At 43.3% G+C, this 17927-nt stretch overlaps 1 protein-coding gene and 1 non-coding gene across 2 annotated transcripts; both read right to left on the minus strand.

The window, feature by feature from the left end:
* Positions 1-1727: 1727 nt before the first annotated feature.
* TOMM20 (translocase of outer mitochondrial membrane 20) lies at positions 1728-17805 on the minus strand. Its single transcript, XM_056852365.1, has 5 exons — positions 17667-17805; positions 13109-13155; positions 11662-11743; positions 7646-7788; positions 1728-2128 (listed from the first exon to the last, which is right to left on the minus strand). The coding sequence occupies exons 1-5, from the start codon at positions 17788-17790 to the stop codon at positions 2084-2086; spliced, it is 441 nt and encodes a 146-aa protein (XP_056708343.1). The 5' UTR covers positions 17791-17805; the 3' UTR covers positions 1728-2083.
* On the minus strand, positions 15314-15453 carry LOC130481282 (small nucleolar RNA SNORA14). Its single transcript, XR_008933467.1, has one exon. It is a non-coding gene; the product is annotated as a small nucleolar RNA SNORA14 (small nucleolar RNA).
* Positions 17806-17927: the final 122 nt, after the last annotated feature.

Consider the following 17927-nt stretch of genomic DNA (forward strand, 5'->3'; position numbering starts at 1 on the left):
CTTGTAGTACCTGCTTATTTTTCTTGGACATGTCGCTGCTGCCTCAACTTCAGTATGACTAAGTGTCGAACTCAACTTTCATCCAAGGCCACTTCTCAGTTACTCCCTGGTAAGCTGACCTCACTATTCATCCTGTTGAACAGCTGCAAACCTTTGGCTTTATCATTTTGAAAATGCTGAATACTCACAAAAAAATCTTTGATGTACAGATACTCCTGTTTTGTTTATATTGGAACATATTTTAGCATGTAGGGAACAAAACTATGATTGGTATTTGGCAAAGCAGGTTATTGTGAATTATTTCTAAATTATCATATGGTGCCCCTTCACAGCTTCATGGTGGCTGGCAGCCATTGCCATCAGTTTCAATACGCTAAATTTCTGTAATCTGAGTTACTGTGCATGAAGACAAACGTTTATTTGTTGAATTAACTACCTCTGTGACGGGTGGGAGCCTTTTCAAAAGATGAAGAACAAAAAGGTCCCTAATATCAGTCACCACTCTGCATTCTCATGGAAAGATTTCAGCTCAGGTTCTTGTGCAGATTTTATAAATATAAGTGATTGCCTGCTTAGTATTTTGATGAATGGAGGACATTTTGAGTCATCTCATAACACATCTGGGTAAGCACATTATGTTATCATAAACATGCTAATATTATTTATACAGTTATCCTAGTTCAGATCTCATTACACAGTTTTTTTTTTAAAAAGTCTTCTTCAGAGAAAAATCCTGAGGTGTTTTTGCTCGTATACCTCAGAGTGTGAACCTTTACCCAAAAGATTCACTGTAATATCCACTCATTTCAGACTGAGTTCCTTTAAGGAAAGCTAGTAAACATGAAGTTTTCTAAAAGAGCACAGCCTCGTCTGAAATGTACACAGGAACGTTTGAAGGCTAGGATGGGGTAAGAGGGACAGACAAAAGAAAAAGAAAGGGGAGGGGCCGTGGCTGAGTGGTAGAGCATCTGCTTGGCATGCAGAAGGTCCCAGGTTCAATCTCCAGCATCTCCAGTTAAAGGGACCAGGCAGGTAGGTGGTGTGAAAGACCTCTGCCTGAGACCCTGGAGAGCAGCTGCCTGTCTGAGTAGACAATACTGACTTTGATGGACCAAGGGTCAGATTCGGTATAAGGCAGCTTCATGTTTTCAAAGGTAGTGAGAGAGGAGGATGAAGACTTGTGGACAGGACAAAGAGAGGACTGGTGAGGTACAGAAAACTGATGTAACACAGAGAGGAGACAGTAAATGCTATTGAGTGCAAAGATAAGAAAAGGGTATCCGTGATGTAGGGGGCAGAGAGGCCTTTGGGGCCAGGATGGAGAAAAGAGAGGTAATAAGAAGTACAGAGGCCTTTGACAATATAGAGAAAGAGAGAGAAGCTGAGTAACCTGTTGTAGTGCAGAGGAAGAAACAGCAGCCATGAGATGCAGAGGGGAAAAGGAGGTCAGTTGAGCACCAAACACACAGTTAATGTAATAAATGTGCTTTCCTTTGGTTCAACCCACTAGTTAGTTTTTAAAAAAAGAGAGTAAAAGTGGTCTCCCAATTTAATCTGTGTAACCTATAATAGTTCTACTGTTATATTGTTCCACATTTGAGTACACTAATGACTTGCTGCTTTTAATTTCTGGAAAACATCCAAGACACGCTGAGACAGGCTTGACGTGCCCACTTCAATAGTCAAATCAGCATACATGCACACACACACGCACACAGAGAGACAAGCACAGATAAATCTTTATTGCCTTAGCTTTATGTTCTTCAAAAACGATCATGGGGAATTTTGTGTCGTAGTTTTACATCTTTTATATGTACAATGTTACAACTGCCTTAGTAATAAATGACAGTGGTCTTTTATAACTCAACATGGTGTATTTATAAAATGAACTTATCAAAATACACTTTGCACTAGATAATAAATAAAGTCCAGCCAAACCAACCTACTCAAAGTTAAAATTAACCTTGGTAGATTTAAATGTGATATACAGTCCATTATGACTATGTTTGTTTCTTTATTTCCCCGCCCCCCATGATGCTCATTTTTTGCGCTAAGGAAATCTTATTTTTCCTGCTGTGATTTCTCATTCCACGTCATCTTCAGCCAAGCATTGTGCACTTACAATTCTCTGCAAAAGAAAATATTGACACAACTGTAGAATAGCATTGTGAATGGTATTACTGAAAGGAGTTATAATTGTTACAAGATTTAGACCCCCCCCCCAAAAAAAATCATCACTACTTCAAAAACGGCAGGCAGTTAATGAGTGAAAAAGACCCAGGAAACTACCTAATCAAGTTGTGTAAGACTTGACTGAGCTAACATTGGCTAAATATTACTTACCTGGGACCCAGATATATAGTTGCTATTAATGTTTACTCTACGGCAATCAAATGGTTTGAAATTAACAGAATTAGAACCAACGAGGTCGAAATAATGTGCGTTACTTTTATGTTAAACCAGACGTGAAGACACAACCAACAATTCTGCCCTTTTGCTGAAACCGGGCTGGCGGTTTGGGGCACACATGAACTCTGGGGAATTTCCCAGATTCTGACAACTGCAACAGTGACTTATTTATTCTAGCCTTTGTCATTAGTGATGTTCAAAAATTTACAGGCAGGGACTTCATCCCAGGCACCTCACTCCTCTTACAAGGCTTTTGCCTACAATTGTTCATAACAGCTGCTCCTCAGGCTGCCTTAAAATAACTTTTACAATTCATACTTTTCATGAGCAGTTTGTATGCGCAGAGTGGTAAGCTGCAGTAATGCAGTCCAAAGCTTTGCTTGCGCACGCGACCTGAATTCGATCCCGTTGGTTTCAGGTAGCCGGCTCAAGGTTGACTCAGCCTTCCATCCTTCCAAGGTCAGTCGAATGAGTACCCAGCTTGTGGGGGGTAAGGCAAGATGACTGGGGAAGGCACTGGCAAACCACCCCGTAAACAAAGTCTGCCTAGAAAATGTCGGGATGTGACATCACCCCATGGGTCAAGAATGACCCGGTGCTTGCACAGGGGACCTTTACCTTTAGAATGGCTAACTGAAAGATATTTGGCATCGTAACAGTGCAGAGCCAGAAGTTACAGGCAACATTCAAATATGTCTACTTTAATAATAACCATTATAGAATTGGTCACAAGTGTGCCCCCCCCTTCCATTATTTGGAACAAAACAGTGTCTGAAAATGTTGGTTGAGTTGTGTCTGTGGACAGTATTCCAGTATTACACACTTAGGCAAGGACTAAGGGCTGAGGAAAGAGACTACTATATGGCTATCAAAAAACACAAACTAAGGAAAAATAAGAAGGGATATATAGGAGTTCCCCCTAATTATATTCTTCCTAGAGTTTTGACAATGGTGAGGGACCTTTAAAGCCATAACCGAAGGGTCTACCACTAGGTTTTGCTTCATATAAAAATGAGACGGAGGGAAGATGTATATTGTTAAAAGAAATCACAAGGTTAGAAGATAAGCAAACTAAATCAATTGGATACAAGATATATACAGCTGCCACATAACTGAATTTTAAAGACATTAACTGCACAATCCTAATGGGGGGGGAATAGGAGACAGCTTGACCCTTGCGCCAGCATTAGTGCCACTTGCACCAGCTAAACTGGCACTAACGCTGGTACAGGTCCAGTAACGCTGGCTCCAGGGAGCAGCACAAGCCGTGGATGCTAGAACATCCGCGCCGGCAGCGTTTTCCCAGCGCAAGGGCCAGCGCGGCGTCAAAGGGGACATTCCCAAGGGCGAGAAGCCCTTACAGCTCGGAAACGCCCCTTTTTGCAGGTGCGGAGTTAACGCCTGCAAAAAAGGGAGGCGTAGCCCTGTGAACCCGTGAATCTGAAAAAAGAAGCTAATAAACTGCAGGCATCTCAATTTGCAAAAGCAAAACATTATACCAATCAACATATAGGGAGTGATTTACCAAAATTGTTAGCCTATAAAGAGGGGTTTCTTGGGGGGGTTTGGTGGCAGGTTATATGGGACAGAAGATGCTTATTTAGAATACAATCTCCCCCCCCTCCCCACTTTACAAAATTAATGCTCAATTTAGTTTTAACTAGCCAAAACTAATTCAATATTTAGGAAATAAATAAGCAAAATTGTGGTCATGCATTTAAGAAGGTATGGAAGGCGAGAGATATTAAAAGATATTAAAAGACCTAAGACAGCTGAGGAAAATCAAAGGGGTCACAAACTCCCCATCTATTTCATAGGAAAAGGTTAATTAAATGCCCTAATGCTATCTAGAAAATCTAGAATCTTTGCCAGTTTCAGTTTCAAGAAGCAGCCCCTGAAGCTGGATAGCCAGATCTTCCATCACCTTGATCAAGAGTGGTAAATTTGAGACAGACTAGTAATTAATTAAGGTCCAGGGGATCAAGGTGAAACATGAGGCTAGGAATCACTATGGTTCAGTACTTTCCGGTGAGACATTTTGTGTTACGTTTATTGGTTTTACACAGAGGCTGAGATACAACTAAAGAAAATACTATAGGGAATGGCCTGCTTTCAAGTGTATAAAATAATGTTCAGAGTTATTTATGTGAAGTGATCTTTAAATGGTAATAGGGTAGAGATTCAGGATTTTCCTTGATGAATTCGAAATGGAGCAACATCTAAAACATAGGTCATTTATGCATGGTTGCTTTAACCTCCTTTATTCCCTGTTTCAGCCAGGATCACAGTAACCCAGGTTGGGGGAAACTCTATGCATTGGCTGGAATGATCAAGGATGAAACTGTGCGCTAATGGAGGCATGAATACAGAAAAGCAGTCTCCCAAGTTCAAATCAAGTCCCACCCCTTTAAATGCTGCTCTGTAATTGGCTGACTTCGCAATACTCACCCTGAGAGAAGATCTCCTTCCCCACAGACCCAACTAGAGCATAAAAAAGCATTTTAAGAACTAAAAACAAAAAACGGAGCAACCTGAAAGAAGGGGGGGGGGAGAAATTCAAGTTTTTAAAAAGCCTTTCTTTTGCTCAGAAAGTGCTCCCAGGAAGCACTTGAATCCCTGCCTCTTTACACACTGCTTTATGATTGGCTGTGAGAGAAGCCAATCTTCTGTTCTTCCCCTGTTTGGCTATCTGCATGCTGCCTTGAAGAGGGGTTTGGGAAAGGGTGGGGTGAAGCTCAACCCGAGAACAGAGTATGCATGCTCTGTGACTCCAGAATGAGCCAGGATGAACGGTTTAATTCGGGCCAGAAGAGGAATGGGAAAAGCCGGGTTCATTTTGTGTTGAAACAGCGTTGAGCTTCCAAGGAATGAGGTAACATGCATACTGAAAAATTTGATCCTGGCTGAAACAGGGAATAAAGGAGGGTAAAGCGACCATGCATAAATGACCTTAGTAAAGCCATTTTGTGTATCTATCATTTATATCCAATAACTGCTATTCACCAGGACTCCTGTGCTGGCAGAGTGGGGGGTTTCTGCCGACACCCTATCCCATTACAGATTCCCACACCATCCCTAGTGCTGTTCCTGGGGGTCCCCTGGAGAAAGCATTTCAGGAAGGAGGAGGAAGCAAGAAATTCCTCCAAAGCTCAGCTCTACTTGTGGTTCTTGCTGTATACAAGCAAACATCTTTGCCATCTGCTGCCTGCAAGTTTAAACAAGCTCCACGATAACTTTAAGTACCGGAAATGCTAAGTTTATCACACAGATTTTACCATATTTGGTAGAGATGTCAACATATTCAGTAGTACTGGAGGAGACTGATAGACATTATTTCTCAAATGATTGGTGCTAGATTAAAGATCTGAGCCCCGCGGCACAAAGTGGTAAGCTGCAGTACTGCAGTCGAAAGGTCTGCTCATGATCTGAGTTCGATCCCGACGAAAGTCGGTTTCAGGTAGCCGGCTCAAGGTTGACTCAGCCTTCCATCCTTCCGAGGTCGGTAAAATGAGTACTCAGCTTGCTGGGGGTAAAGGGAAGATGACTGGGGAAGGCACTGGCAAACCACCCTGTAAGCACAATCTGCCTAGTAAACGTCAGGATGTGACGTCACCCCATGGGTCAGTAATGACCCGGTGCTTGCACAGGGGGACTACCTTTACCTTTAGATTAAAGATTGATCTCCACATGTGTTACTTAGATGAGACTGTTCAGGCTCTGAGCAACCCCTTGTTACTGAATCTGCTTTTGCAAAAAAGATGGCTCATTTGCATTACTGGAAAGGGGCTTTACCATCAGTGATGGAATAACTGAAGTAACAGAAATGGATATTTTGCTACTCTGGGCCTATGAATCTTTCACAGTTTTTCAATTTATTTGAGAGATTAAGGGATTTCAAGTATACGTTATTAAAATTCTGCTTTAGATTACTTGAAAATCTAATGTTTCCTGTAATACACAAAGTGGAGAAAAAAGGTTGTGTTAAGTACAAGTTATCTGACAAGTCAGAATTGTGTGTGAAAAGAAGTGTGGTAACCCTCATACCTATTTCAATAAGGTCTAGAACTGAAAGAAGCCAGCATGATGGATAATTGAGCTTCCGAAGAGATGCATATTAAAACTGATCTCAAAGTCTCCAAATTCTGCCCTTCAACTTTCCCCAGTTGTTCTGGACATTTCTGTAATCCTATTATTCTTCATTTCTAAAAGAGTGATCCTGTGCATGTGGGTACTAAGAAATTACATGGACTTAAATGGGATATTCACAAGTAAGTGGGCATAGTAAGTCTTAGGTATCTCAAGGCAGGCTAATGATAAGAACTTGAGTGAATACTAATTACTAGTTGTCTCTCGCAACATGCCCATCCAAGAAGTAGGCTTTTGTGGTCAAGAATGTCAAATGACAAAAGAAATGGTTTTCTTCAGTGAAGTGCATTATTGGGAGCAGCATTTGTTGTGGGAAAAGTGTTGAATATTGTATACAGAGGATAGGCAAAACATCTGTAAAGTTATGTGAAACGCTCTGAACTCTCCTTTGGTTCAACTGTATTTCCAATCTGGGACACTCAGGTTCAAATCCAAGCTCTGATGTGGAAGCTCACTGGGTATATAAATCTTGTAAAAAAATATATATTAAAAAAAATGGACCACTGGTCTGTCTTATGCACCAGGGCACTTCTTATGTTCTTAACAGAATCATTTTTCTTCTCCATTGAAAGATGCCAGATAATTATATTGGTAGAACAATTTCATTACTATTTTATAACACCCTACAACAGGGTAAGTAAGGCTCATACTCTCCTTGAGAGCACACTGCAGTGATCTTGCTGACAGTTTAACACCCGAAACAGTTTGATGACCTCAAATGTTGCCACAGACAAACTCTCTTGAACCCAAAGATAGAACTACATTTCTGCTAGAACCTAACTGCTTGGAAAACCTTCTCAACCTTGAAAAGTGTCAACACAGCACTATAAGAAAGCCACCACTTCCCTCATTCCAGCTAACATACTTTCCTCATTTTAACAATGAAAGTGTCCATCAACATATCAAATTAAGGAAGTACTCATTAAATGCTACCACACATTAAAATCAATCCCTAGGTCTAGAACCCTGTTAAACAAACTGGAGTTTTTGACTATACATAGGACCGGGCTATAAATAATCCCAATAGTTAACTAAATCTACTTTAGATTGGAAAAAAAAAAAAACATACGGTAAAAGTTACTTTTCATACCTGGCTAATTGTTGGGAGTTTAGTGAGAAGCATCTGGAAAACTGGTGGTGGAAGAGTCTGCTGTAGAACTTGTAATAACTGTTGTGGTTGTCCACACACAGCAATGGCATTTGTCAAGTGGTCAACACCTTTTTCATATTCACCTGTACAAAAAATTAAACATTATTACATTGGCTTTAAATTGCATATTACAACCCCCCATCAAAATTATCCCAGCAGTGTCTCTTTGTACATTTTAGATTAGATAAAGATAAAGAGAGACTGTACAAAAGGAAGGCCACTGGCCTGGAAATTTCAGCTTCACCTGTTACCCAGGTTCAGTTAATTAAGGTCCAGGTGTTCATAACAATTCATTCCCACAGAGACAAAGGGCCAATAGGATGACCCGCCCACAGAGACTTATGGATCCACTTAATTTCCAGACTGCTCTGGGGGATTTTAAAACCCTCAAGGGTGATTCTACAAAAGCACTTGTTGGGGGTGGGAATATCAAGCTTCTAAAGCTATTGGTAGAATTGTTCCCTGGCATCCTCTCTCACTCTCAGGGAAAGGTCCAGTTCTCTGGTTTACTACAAAACTGGCAGTGAAAGTTCCTAGAAACTGTGAAGTTATCCACCTGTAGCCTGGGTCGTTGCTCCACTTTGTTAACTTTGGCTGTTACCCCGTTAGGTATTCCCAGGGATGTATTAAGAGTTTGAAAATGTTATAAAAAATACTGTTCGCACTTTCTATGTATTCCCAGCGATGTATTAAGAGTTTGAAACTGTTATAAAAAATAGTGTTCGCACTTTGTTTGGCCCCTTTAGCTGTGAAGATGTCTTCCAACCATTTTTTAGCCATGGCATCCAAAAACCCTTTTAAAGCGATGTTTTTTATAACATTTTCAAACTCTTAATACATCGCTGGGAATACCTAGTGCGGTAACAGCCAAAGTCATGTGGGGATAAGGTGAATTCTCTGGCTAATATTAGCTTTTCGTTTTGAGCAGGGGATTTCCCAAAGCCTCGGAAAGAGGTTATTCAACCTTTAAAAAAAAAACCCAGAGAAAAATGACTAATTATAAGCACATATCTTTAATGATACAGCTCTATTGGCCTACAGACCATGAGCTAAATCACAATAAAATCCCCTGAGATAAAATTAGTCATTCATATCGTTACCCTAGAGAATAATTTTGCAACTGATAAGGTTATATTAGGATCTGACCCAGCAAGCAAAAATTTCAATTTGTCGCCTATAGGTGCATCAGCAACTCTTTGCAAGCAGGGAGAAATAAATGTCTTATGTGTGTGAATAGGCTACATTCTAAAAGACCATGCTCCATTGTGTCTACCTGCCCTGATGTGCAAAAGCACGTCCTATCAGAGTAAGGCCTATTACTATAACAATCTTTTAACAACTGAGATGGAATTGCATTTAGCCAAGACAGCATGAAAGCTCTTCTGTAGTGTGACACAGATTAAAAGTATATATTAGCAGGAGGGCCTTCAAGGTACAAAAGACCCAAGTAAAAAGGGGAACACCCACTTCAAGCTCGCATACCTGAGCTAGATAGATCTAATTCAAAAAGATGTTTGAGCATTACAGTATTGGCAGAAGTCAGCCCTAAAGCTATTAGATCCGTAGGCTGATATCCTAATAGTGAGAGTCTTGGTTCAATTAACTCCCTCCCAGGGCTTAAGTGAGGATCATCTTTTCAGAGGGATAAGTATCTATCATTGGCGAACAATATTTTCAGCCAACGCCTAAAGGTGGTCCTCCATGCTCAGGCCTCAAGTGAATGTAAACCCAAATCTAGCCTCAAAACAATTCCCACAACATATAGTGGTGTCCCAGTAATCTTTCAAAGAAAGGATAACAATATATGATCTAGAGCTTCGTGGCATGCCTCTATCCACACAGGAATGCCATATAACAACCGGGAGGCAACCTTGCTGTCAAAAATTGTAATGGCGGCTGGAAGGTACTGTCTACCAGAAGTTAGAAAATATTTCATAATTGCTCGGGACGTAAGTAGAGCCTTATTATATATAAGCACCTATCAAACTTTACCATTTCTAGGCAAAGTGATTTAAAGAGCAGTGGCAGCACAACTCCAGGGTTTCTTGGATGACACATTTGCCCTTGATTTGACAGAGGCTGTATGAGTAGTGGTGGACAATCTTTGCTTACAGCAAGATAAGGAAAATGCACCTTTTCTGGTCTTGCTCAGTTTGTCTGCTGCCTTTTACATAGTTGATCACCCACTTCTATTAAGCTGCCTTGAGACAAGCATGTGTTTGAAAGCTACCAAGTTAATGTGATTCCAGTGTCTTATCTGGGCTCAAAAAGCCTCTGTAGACAACTCGGTGGCGTGGGATCAATCCTGTGAAATCCTATGGGGTTAATTAGCTCAATGTTTAATTTATACATTAGATTTTTTTAAATTAGATAGTCCAGAGCTTTGGGGTTGTCTGTATTTTTTTAACAAGCTATCAGAAGTTGCAGTATCTGGCCTAGGCCAGTGGCCAAGCAACTGAGGGTAACAGGCTAAAGCCAAACCCAGGCAAGAGAGAGATGATATTGGCCATCAAGATGAAGGTTTCTGGAAGGCAATGCCTTTTCTATCCCATGCTGGGCAGTGCTGAAGCTGATAATTTTAGGAAAGAGCTGAGATTCTGATTTGTTGAAGGATCAGGCTAACACAGCTGTGATAAGTGCATTTCCCCCCAGTTACAATTTGTGCAGAAAGGGCCTTCCTAAGTAGATTTTATCATGTTGAGCCATACCTCCATAACTTCAGGAGTATGCTGTTACAATGTGTTCTACAGAAAGTTTTCCTTGTAGATCTAAAAGCAGATTGGTACAGTGTGTAGCCATTCATTTACATACTTGGAGTAATGATTATACTACCTTAGCTGTCCTATGGTTTTCGGTGCCTATCTGTTTCCAGGTCAAATTCAAGATGAAGGTTTTTACCTTTAAAGCCCTAGGGAGCCTGGGTCTCACGTATGTGAAGGACTGCCTCTCCCAGCATGATCCCATGTACCAACTTAGATCTTCCCAGGGCTTTCACTTGTGTGCCCAAGCTAAGTCAGATCTGCCTTGACACAAGAACATTTCTTCTTGGGCACAGCACCTGGTCTTTGGAACAGCCTCCCGGAGAATGCCAGTATTCCTAGCCTGGAACAGTTTTAGCAATTCAAAGAAGTGTTTGGGGGCATCTGAACTGAATTAAATATAGGCTTGTGCACATAGGTTCATGCGACAGAGATTTTAGGGCCATTTTATGTATTTCTGCTCTTTGTATTTATGTTTTAATGTGTTTGTCCGGTTTGTTTACCACCTGCACTTGTCATTTACTTTGAGTCACCATTTAACAGGGGTAAGAAGGGGTATACATATTTTAATACATTACTATAGTTGAAATTGGAACAGCAAATCCTGTTCCTTTAAAAGACATATGCCAATAAAGCAACTTTATTCAGTAAAATGGCATCATTACCACATAGTTCTCACACGTTGTTTGCTCCAACAGGAACAATTTACAAGCTGTAAGATTTTAATAGTCCAGAAAGAGTAGACACGTGTATCCTTACATGCTTCTCAGTGAAGTCTGAATCCTTTCTCCAACTTAAGTGGCTCTTCCACTTTGATGAGCAGAGTGGCTGGATACATAGAATCATAAGAGTTGGAAGGAACCACCAGGGTCATCTAGTCCAACCCCCTGAACAATGCAGGAAATTCACAACTACCTTCCCCTCACACCCCCAGTGACCCCTACTCTATGCCCAAAAGATTGGGGGGGGGGACCCTTCCAGGATCCCTGGCCAATCTGGAGGAAAATTGCTTCCTCGCCCCACAGTGCTATGAATTGTTCTAAATACTGCTTGTAGAAACTTGGAAGCTGATTTAAAGTAGATTTTTTTAAAACTTCATTAAAATGGCAGTTCCCAAGGCAATCACTTCAAGAATTAATATGGTTTATATTTCAGCACATTTTATTATTCCCATATTTTAGGGAGATTTGCAACAACCTTGTGCTAGTAATTCCTCTCCGAGTTGTATCTCTTCAAGGAAAAACTTCTGAACTGCTTCAGCATCTTTTAGATCAGGTAACTGTAAAAAAAAAAGACATTTATAAGACAAGGAAAAAAATGTTAATTAGAAAAAAATATTTTATGGTAAGAGTCGAAAGGTTCCAGATCATTTTGATCAGCTTATAAGTACTCAAAATTGCCAGAGAAATGAACTACAGCTGGCAAGACTATCTCCCCTCCCCACAAAACCCACTATGGAAATAACTCAAAGTACTAACTGGAAAAGCTGCAAACATAGTACCGTATTTTCCGGCGTATAAGATGACCCCCCATTTTTACAGTTAAAATATAGAGTTTGGGATTGTCCCGAGTCCGCGGCCTAGGGCCGGCCCTCGGGACTGCGCCCCAACCTGCGGCCGCCCCCAGACCTCCTGGAGCGGCCCAACCAGAGTCCGCGGCCTGGGGCCGGCCCTCAGGACTGCGCCCCAACCCCGCGGCCACCCCCGGTCCTCCTGGGGCGGCTCAACCCCCGGGGAAACAACACCACTTACCGGGGCGGGAGAAAGAGGGGGCGTGGGCGGCCGGATGAGCTGGCAGCGCGCCGGGAGGCTGGGCTGGCGGGAGGAACAGTGGAAGAGTGTGTGCCAACCCAGCCCGGCCGGAGCAAATCCTGGAGGCGAGGCGGGGAGGGAGACTCCCCGGGCAGTGGGAGCCCCACAGCCAGAGACGCCAGCTGTAGCCAAGGCTCAGCCCCGGGCTCCGGTGGGAGGGTGGGAGCCCAAAGCGGCGGGACGTGGCTCTTGGGGGGAGTCGGCGAGGGGAGAAGGGAGCGGAGAAGAAGAGGGGGACGGGGGCGAGAGTAAGGGCCCTCGAGAAGGGCGAGGGGAGGACTGAGCCAACGGCCCGTGGAAGGCGGGGCTAAAGGAGGGTTTGGAGGGGAGGGAAACCCATAAAGACAGAAGCTGAAGCGGAGGCCGGGGAGGAAAGGGGACATGTTGGGTGTGCTAGGCAGCAGCCAAAACACCCTGTGCCGGGAGAAGAGAGTGGCCACCCCAGCCCTGGCCAGCCAGCCAGCCGCCTGCCTGCCTTGCGCTGCCGCTGGAGTGCAGCCGAGCACTTCCCTCCGTGCACCCCGGCGCGCCTGGCTCCGACTCCGAGCCGGGCAGTGAGTGCCCTCGCCGGGCTCGCCTCCCCTCCCTCCTCTGGTGGACATGGACAGAGCGGAGGCGGCTCCCCAGGCAGATTCTCCAGTCTGGCTCGGAATTCAGCATCCGGCGTATAAGACGACCCCCGACTTTTGAGAAGATTTTCCTGGGTTAAAAAGTAGTCTTATACGCCAGAAAATACAGTACATTCAACCAAACTCCATTCTGAAGAGAATTCCGCACTCCATTTATTATACAGCACTGTAAAAATTAAACTAAGTATGACAGGATAGTAATACCTTTGAAAGTCCTGCTCTTTCTTTGGCAAGCTTCTGCTTCTTCCTTCCTGTGGGTAACACACCATATACTTTCAATATGTATTTTATAATAATCCACATATCTGCACTTGATAAGGACACACTGATTTTAAAATCATAATTCTATTTGCATCCAAAGTTGATGGGGGGGGGGAGAAAACCACAGGGTATACACAGCGAAATGTGCTATAGATCAGGATTGTCAAACATAAGGCCCGTGAACCGGATCTGGCCCCTTGAGAGCTCTTATCTGGCCCACAAACCAGCCTCCACTCTTGATCTGGGCTGGTGAGGCATGGTCCGGCCTGACCAAGTGGCATTTATGTCATATCCGGCCCTCGTAACAATTGAGTTACCATCTACAGATGGTGCTGAAGAAGTTCCCACCCACCCAAGTCAATAAACACGATCACTAGCCCCAAGCCGTAGCTGCAAGAGGCCACCAAACAGGGGCAAAACTCAAACAGCAATGGCGCCTCTAGAAGTGCTACTGTTCTTCCCAATTATGCCAGCTGCTGCACCACTGCTTCCTCCTTTGATCCACAGGAGTACGGGCATGGCTGGCAAACCTCCAAATAGGAACTGGAGAGCAGTGAAGGGCTGACACTTTCATAGTAGTACAGGGTCAGGTGGGAGTTTGGAGGGCAGAATGGATATTGCCCCAGTCTTGGTGCACAGTGTCCAGGTTGGAGTTACCTGGAGGCAAAATTGAGAAAGGAGATGATTTGTTCCAACTACAGGCAATAGCTGCTGCTGTGACCAACCCACCTCGACACCAATCAGAGCCCTCCTGAACAGCAATGAAACATCATTTATTTATTAAAACATTTATATCCAGCCTTTCCTTCTGGTTCACGGCAGCTTGCAATGATAGTTAAAATGTTATCAGTTAAAACCATAAATAAAATAACAAACCCCAAATCTTCACCCACACACTCTCAAAAGATGCCTGCCATTCGACCTCCCCCAAAAGCCCTGGCAAACAGGCTGGTCTTATAGCGCCTCCTGAAGATCTCCAAGAAGGGGGCCCCTCACCTCTTCAGGGAGCCAATTCCACAGAGGCCTGATGGAAAGGGCCCTGGCTCTGGTCAAAGCCAGATGGGCCACCCTAAGTGGTGAGGTACCCAACAGATGGCTGCCTGATGGCCATAGCTGGTGCATAGGGACATATGGAGACAGTCCTTCGGGGTGAAGCCAGGAAGCCCAAGCCTGCCTCTCCCTATGTCACTTTACCACACACCGTTTCTTCCCAGCAGCATGAGGCTGCTTGTGCTTGGAGTCCTTTCCACTAAGTCAAAAGAAAGCAATGTAATTAAAGGCAGATTTTCTTCCCTTTTATTTCCTTGCCTAAAATCTTTTTTTTACAAGTCACACTCTTTAACTAGCTATTCCTATCTTTGCGTTAACATCTTTAAAGATGCTATTCTTCAAAGTTTAACTCTTCTCTAGAGTCTACAGAAGTTAAATTTGCACTTTAGTGTTTGGACTTTATGCATATAAATGCAGACACATAAATACTATCTCAGTATACATGCATGCCCTGGTGCTTAACTGTAGTTGGTATATTTTGAACTAGAATACCTTTAAACAAGAGAATAACCTCACACTTGGCTTTTAAGTCAGAGTACAGCAATCTACTGCAGAGCAAATTAATATATTATACTGTCGGTACAGTAGAGCTTTCAGCGAAATGTAATAATGTAGGGGGCACAGGAGTGGTCTTTAAGAAATCAGAGGAATATGCCCCGGGTTTTATCTGTGAAATGTCAGAGAGTATTTCATTTCAAAAAGAAAACAATCAGCATAAATCATTTTGGGTTCTTGAGACCTTTTATCACTGCATTCTAAGTATCAGGCTGATACAATGGTTAGCAAATTTTGGAATTTTGGCTCCTACATCTGGGTCAGATGCATCCAGGTATAGCAGTGGGAATCATAAAATAAAGGTGGAAGATAAACTATCTGTGAATTTGTCTTACATCTGGACAAGAAGCAATTTACAAATTATTACTAATGAAAGGTTTAGAATACTGACAATTTTGTTGTTTATACTGCTCAGGTAAGTCTCTGAAAATCTTTACCAGTAAAAGGCTACTACCTCAGATCTTAGGACTGGCTTACAAATAATTACAAATATATGCTCACAGAAATTTCCTCTTAAAAACAGATTATATGAAAGTGCATTTATGTTCCTGTTGCAGATGTGAAATAATGCAGAGCAATAAAAGAATGTTCTGCATTTTGGATAGTTCTACATTTTTCTTTTGCATTCGTCCTTATCCTGGAAGTTGTAACGGCAACAATACCAGGGGGGTTTGAGAATGCGTTAGGTGAAGTGAGTAAGCAGCTACACTTCCTGCCCCTCTAATTTTATAAACTTCAAACTGCAAACCACACACTATTTCTGCTGCTACTAGTACTACACATATAGAATCACAGAATCATAAAGTTGGAAGGTACCTCCAGGGTCATCTATCCTAACCCCTTTACAATGCAGGAAATTCACAACTACCTCCCCCATACCCACAGTGACCCCTGCTCCATGCCCAGAAGATGGCAAAAAAACCTCTCCAGGATCCCTGGCCAATCTGGCCTGGAGGAAAATTGCTTCCTGACCTCAAAGTGGCATGCAAGAAAGGGCCATGTGAGCCAGGCACTGACGCAACCCTTCCTGTCCTCCCTCTCATGACCTGCCTAAGGTCACAGAATCAGCATTGCTGAAAGATGGCCATTTAGCCTCTGCTTAAAAACCTCCAAAGGAGAGCCCCCCACCTGCCAAGGAGGCCTGTTCCACTGAGGAACCACTCTACTGGCCACAGTAGAAGACCTATCAGGCCACTCTTTGCAAAGGCTGAACTCTGACACAGATTCGTATTCCATAAGCATAAACTAAACCTCTATTCAAAAATCACTAAGTTTGTGACAAGCACAAACACAGGAATTGAGGTTCTAAACCACAGTTTAATGTTAGTCTGTTCTGAGTGCTGGGAAAGAAGCAAATTTCAGTCTGTTGCTCAGATTCAGATACTGGAACAAACATTGCGCGTGTAAGAGGAGGCGAGAGGAGATAAACCAAGTTTGTGCTTGTGCATTAGAACGAAGACTTCTGTAAGCAAGAATTCTTCAAATCAGGCCCCTCAAGAGGAGAGACAGGTCCGTGCAAGGCGGACTAATCAGGTTTATTCTTGTCACAAACTCTAGTTTATTCCTAGTGTCTGTATGCAGCTGAGGTAAACAGGGTAATGTAGCCTCTCTTCCATTAAGCCCCTGGAAGTTGGGGGTGGACATTTTTTATATCCTTACACTTTAAGAGCGTCATATATTTTCATACATGCATCTCAAGTTCATATAATATAAAGTCTCAAACTTCCACATGCAGTTTTTACCACCACATGTAAAAAGTAGGCGACAGACACAGGTTCGATTCGTGCAGTAATAAACACTCTGCAAGCCAAGTGACCCTCACTCACACACCCATTAACCAAAAGATAACCAAAAGAAACTGGGGTTTGCTGGACATCTAAGATGAGAAAGGGGATCCTTGATGACAGATGAAAGGAGGGGGGAACAGGTTAACTCTGAAACAGACAGACAACTGAGTGTTTAGAAAGCTAGACTATGGGATAAACTGGCAAAAATGGATATTACTAATTTAGTTAGTGAATTATAGAAATTAGTTTTTACTTTTTTTATATTATTGTTAACAGAGTAATTTTTAAACTGTTTAGACACTTCTCCGGAAGTCTGGCGATGGGTCACTTTTTTGGGGTGGGTGGCGGGTCAAAAGAGTATTTTGAAATCTATAATCTTATTAAGTAGATCATATTAAGTAGATTGTATAATTGATACTCTTTTGTATCTTTTTGTTATTTTTCTTTTTATTGTTGTAATTGTTTGATTTGTTTTTGTTGAGTTATGCTATAAAAACAAATATATATATATGTATGTATGTATATATATATATATACACACACACACACACACACACACACATATCTATATATAAAAAAAAATTTAAAGAAAAAAGTTGGGCTATGACCTGGGTTCCAATCTCAACGCCGCCATGGAAGGTCACTGTGTGGGTGACCTTGGACCAGTCTCATCCTAACCTACTCCGCAGGTTTGCTGCGGAGAGAATAAAATAGGCTAGCAGCAGAACGGTGTCACAAGCTACTTTGGGAGAGCATACCCATACTGAACGACATAAAAGAAACACAGAAAATGCACAGCTTTAGGCTTGACCTAATTATCATTCCTGGGGCGGGGGGGAAGGACACAGCCCGTTTGTAGGATCCTATGGAGCAGGCGCCTCACTTGGGTCTCGTAAAGGCTTACGAAGGAGCGGGGAAGCACAGGCGGGGGCTTCCCTGCGCTACGACCCTCAATCCCCACCCCAGTAGCCGCGGGGAAGGCGAGGGCGGCCGCCACGTGCTGGGGGTGGGGGGAGGGGAAATCCCGCTACGGGTCCCAGAGCGGCGCGGGTCGAGCCAGAAGGGGAGGCCCGAAGCTCGACCACGAGGAGAGCCACCGAGCGACTCACGTTCCCGCAGACGGTTCTTGAAATCGGGGTCGCTCCTCCTCTTGCGGTCGAAGTAGATGCAGTAGCCGATGAAAAGGGCCCCGCAGAGGCCCGCGGCGAGGGCGCTCGTCTTGCCCACCATCATCCTGCCTCCAGTCCGCCCGCGCGCGCGGAGGGGGGGGCCAACCGCCGCTCTCCGGCCCGCCTCGCGCTTCACAGGCGCCTCGGAGCGGGCGCCGCTTGTGACGTCATCCGCCCGCGACAACGAAGAGAACTGTGGTT

Source organism: Euleptes europaea, chromosome 7 (assembly GCF_029931775.1).
Source record: "Euleptes europaea isolate rEulEur1 chromosome 7, rEulEur1.hap1, whole genome shotgun sequence".
Lineage (NCBI taxonomy): Eukaryota > Metazoa > Chordata > Lepidosauria > Squamata > Sphaerodactylidae > Euleptes > Euleptes europaea.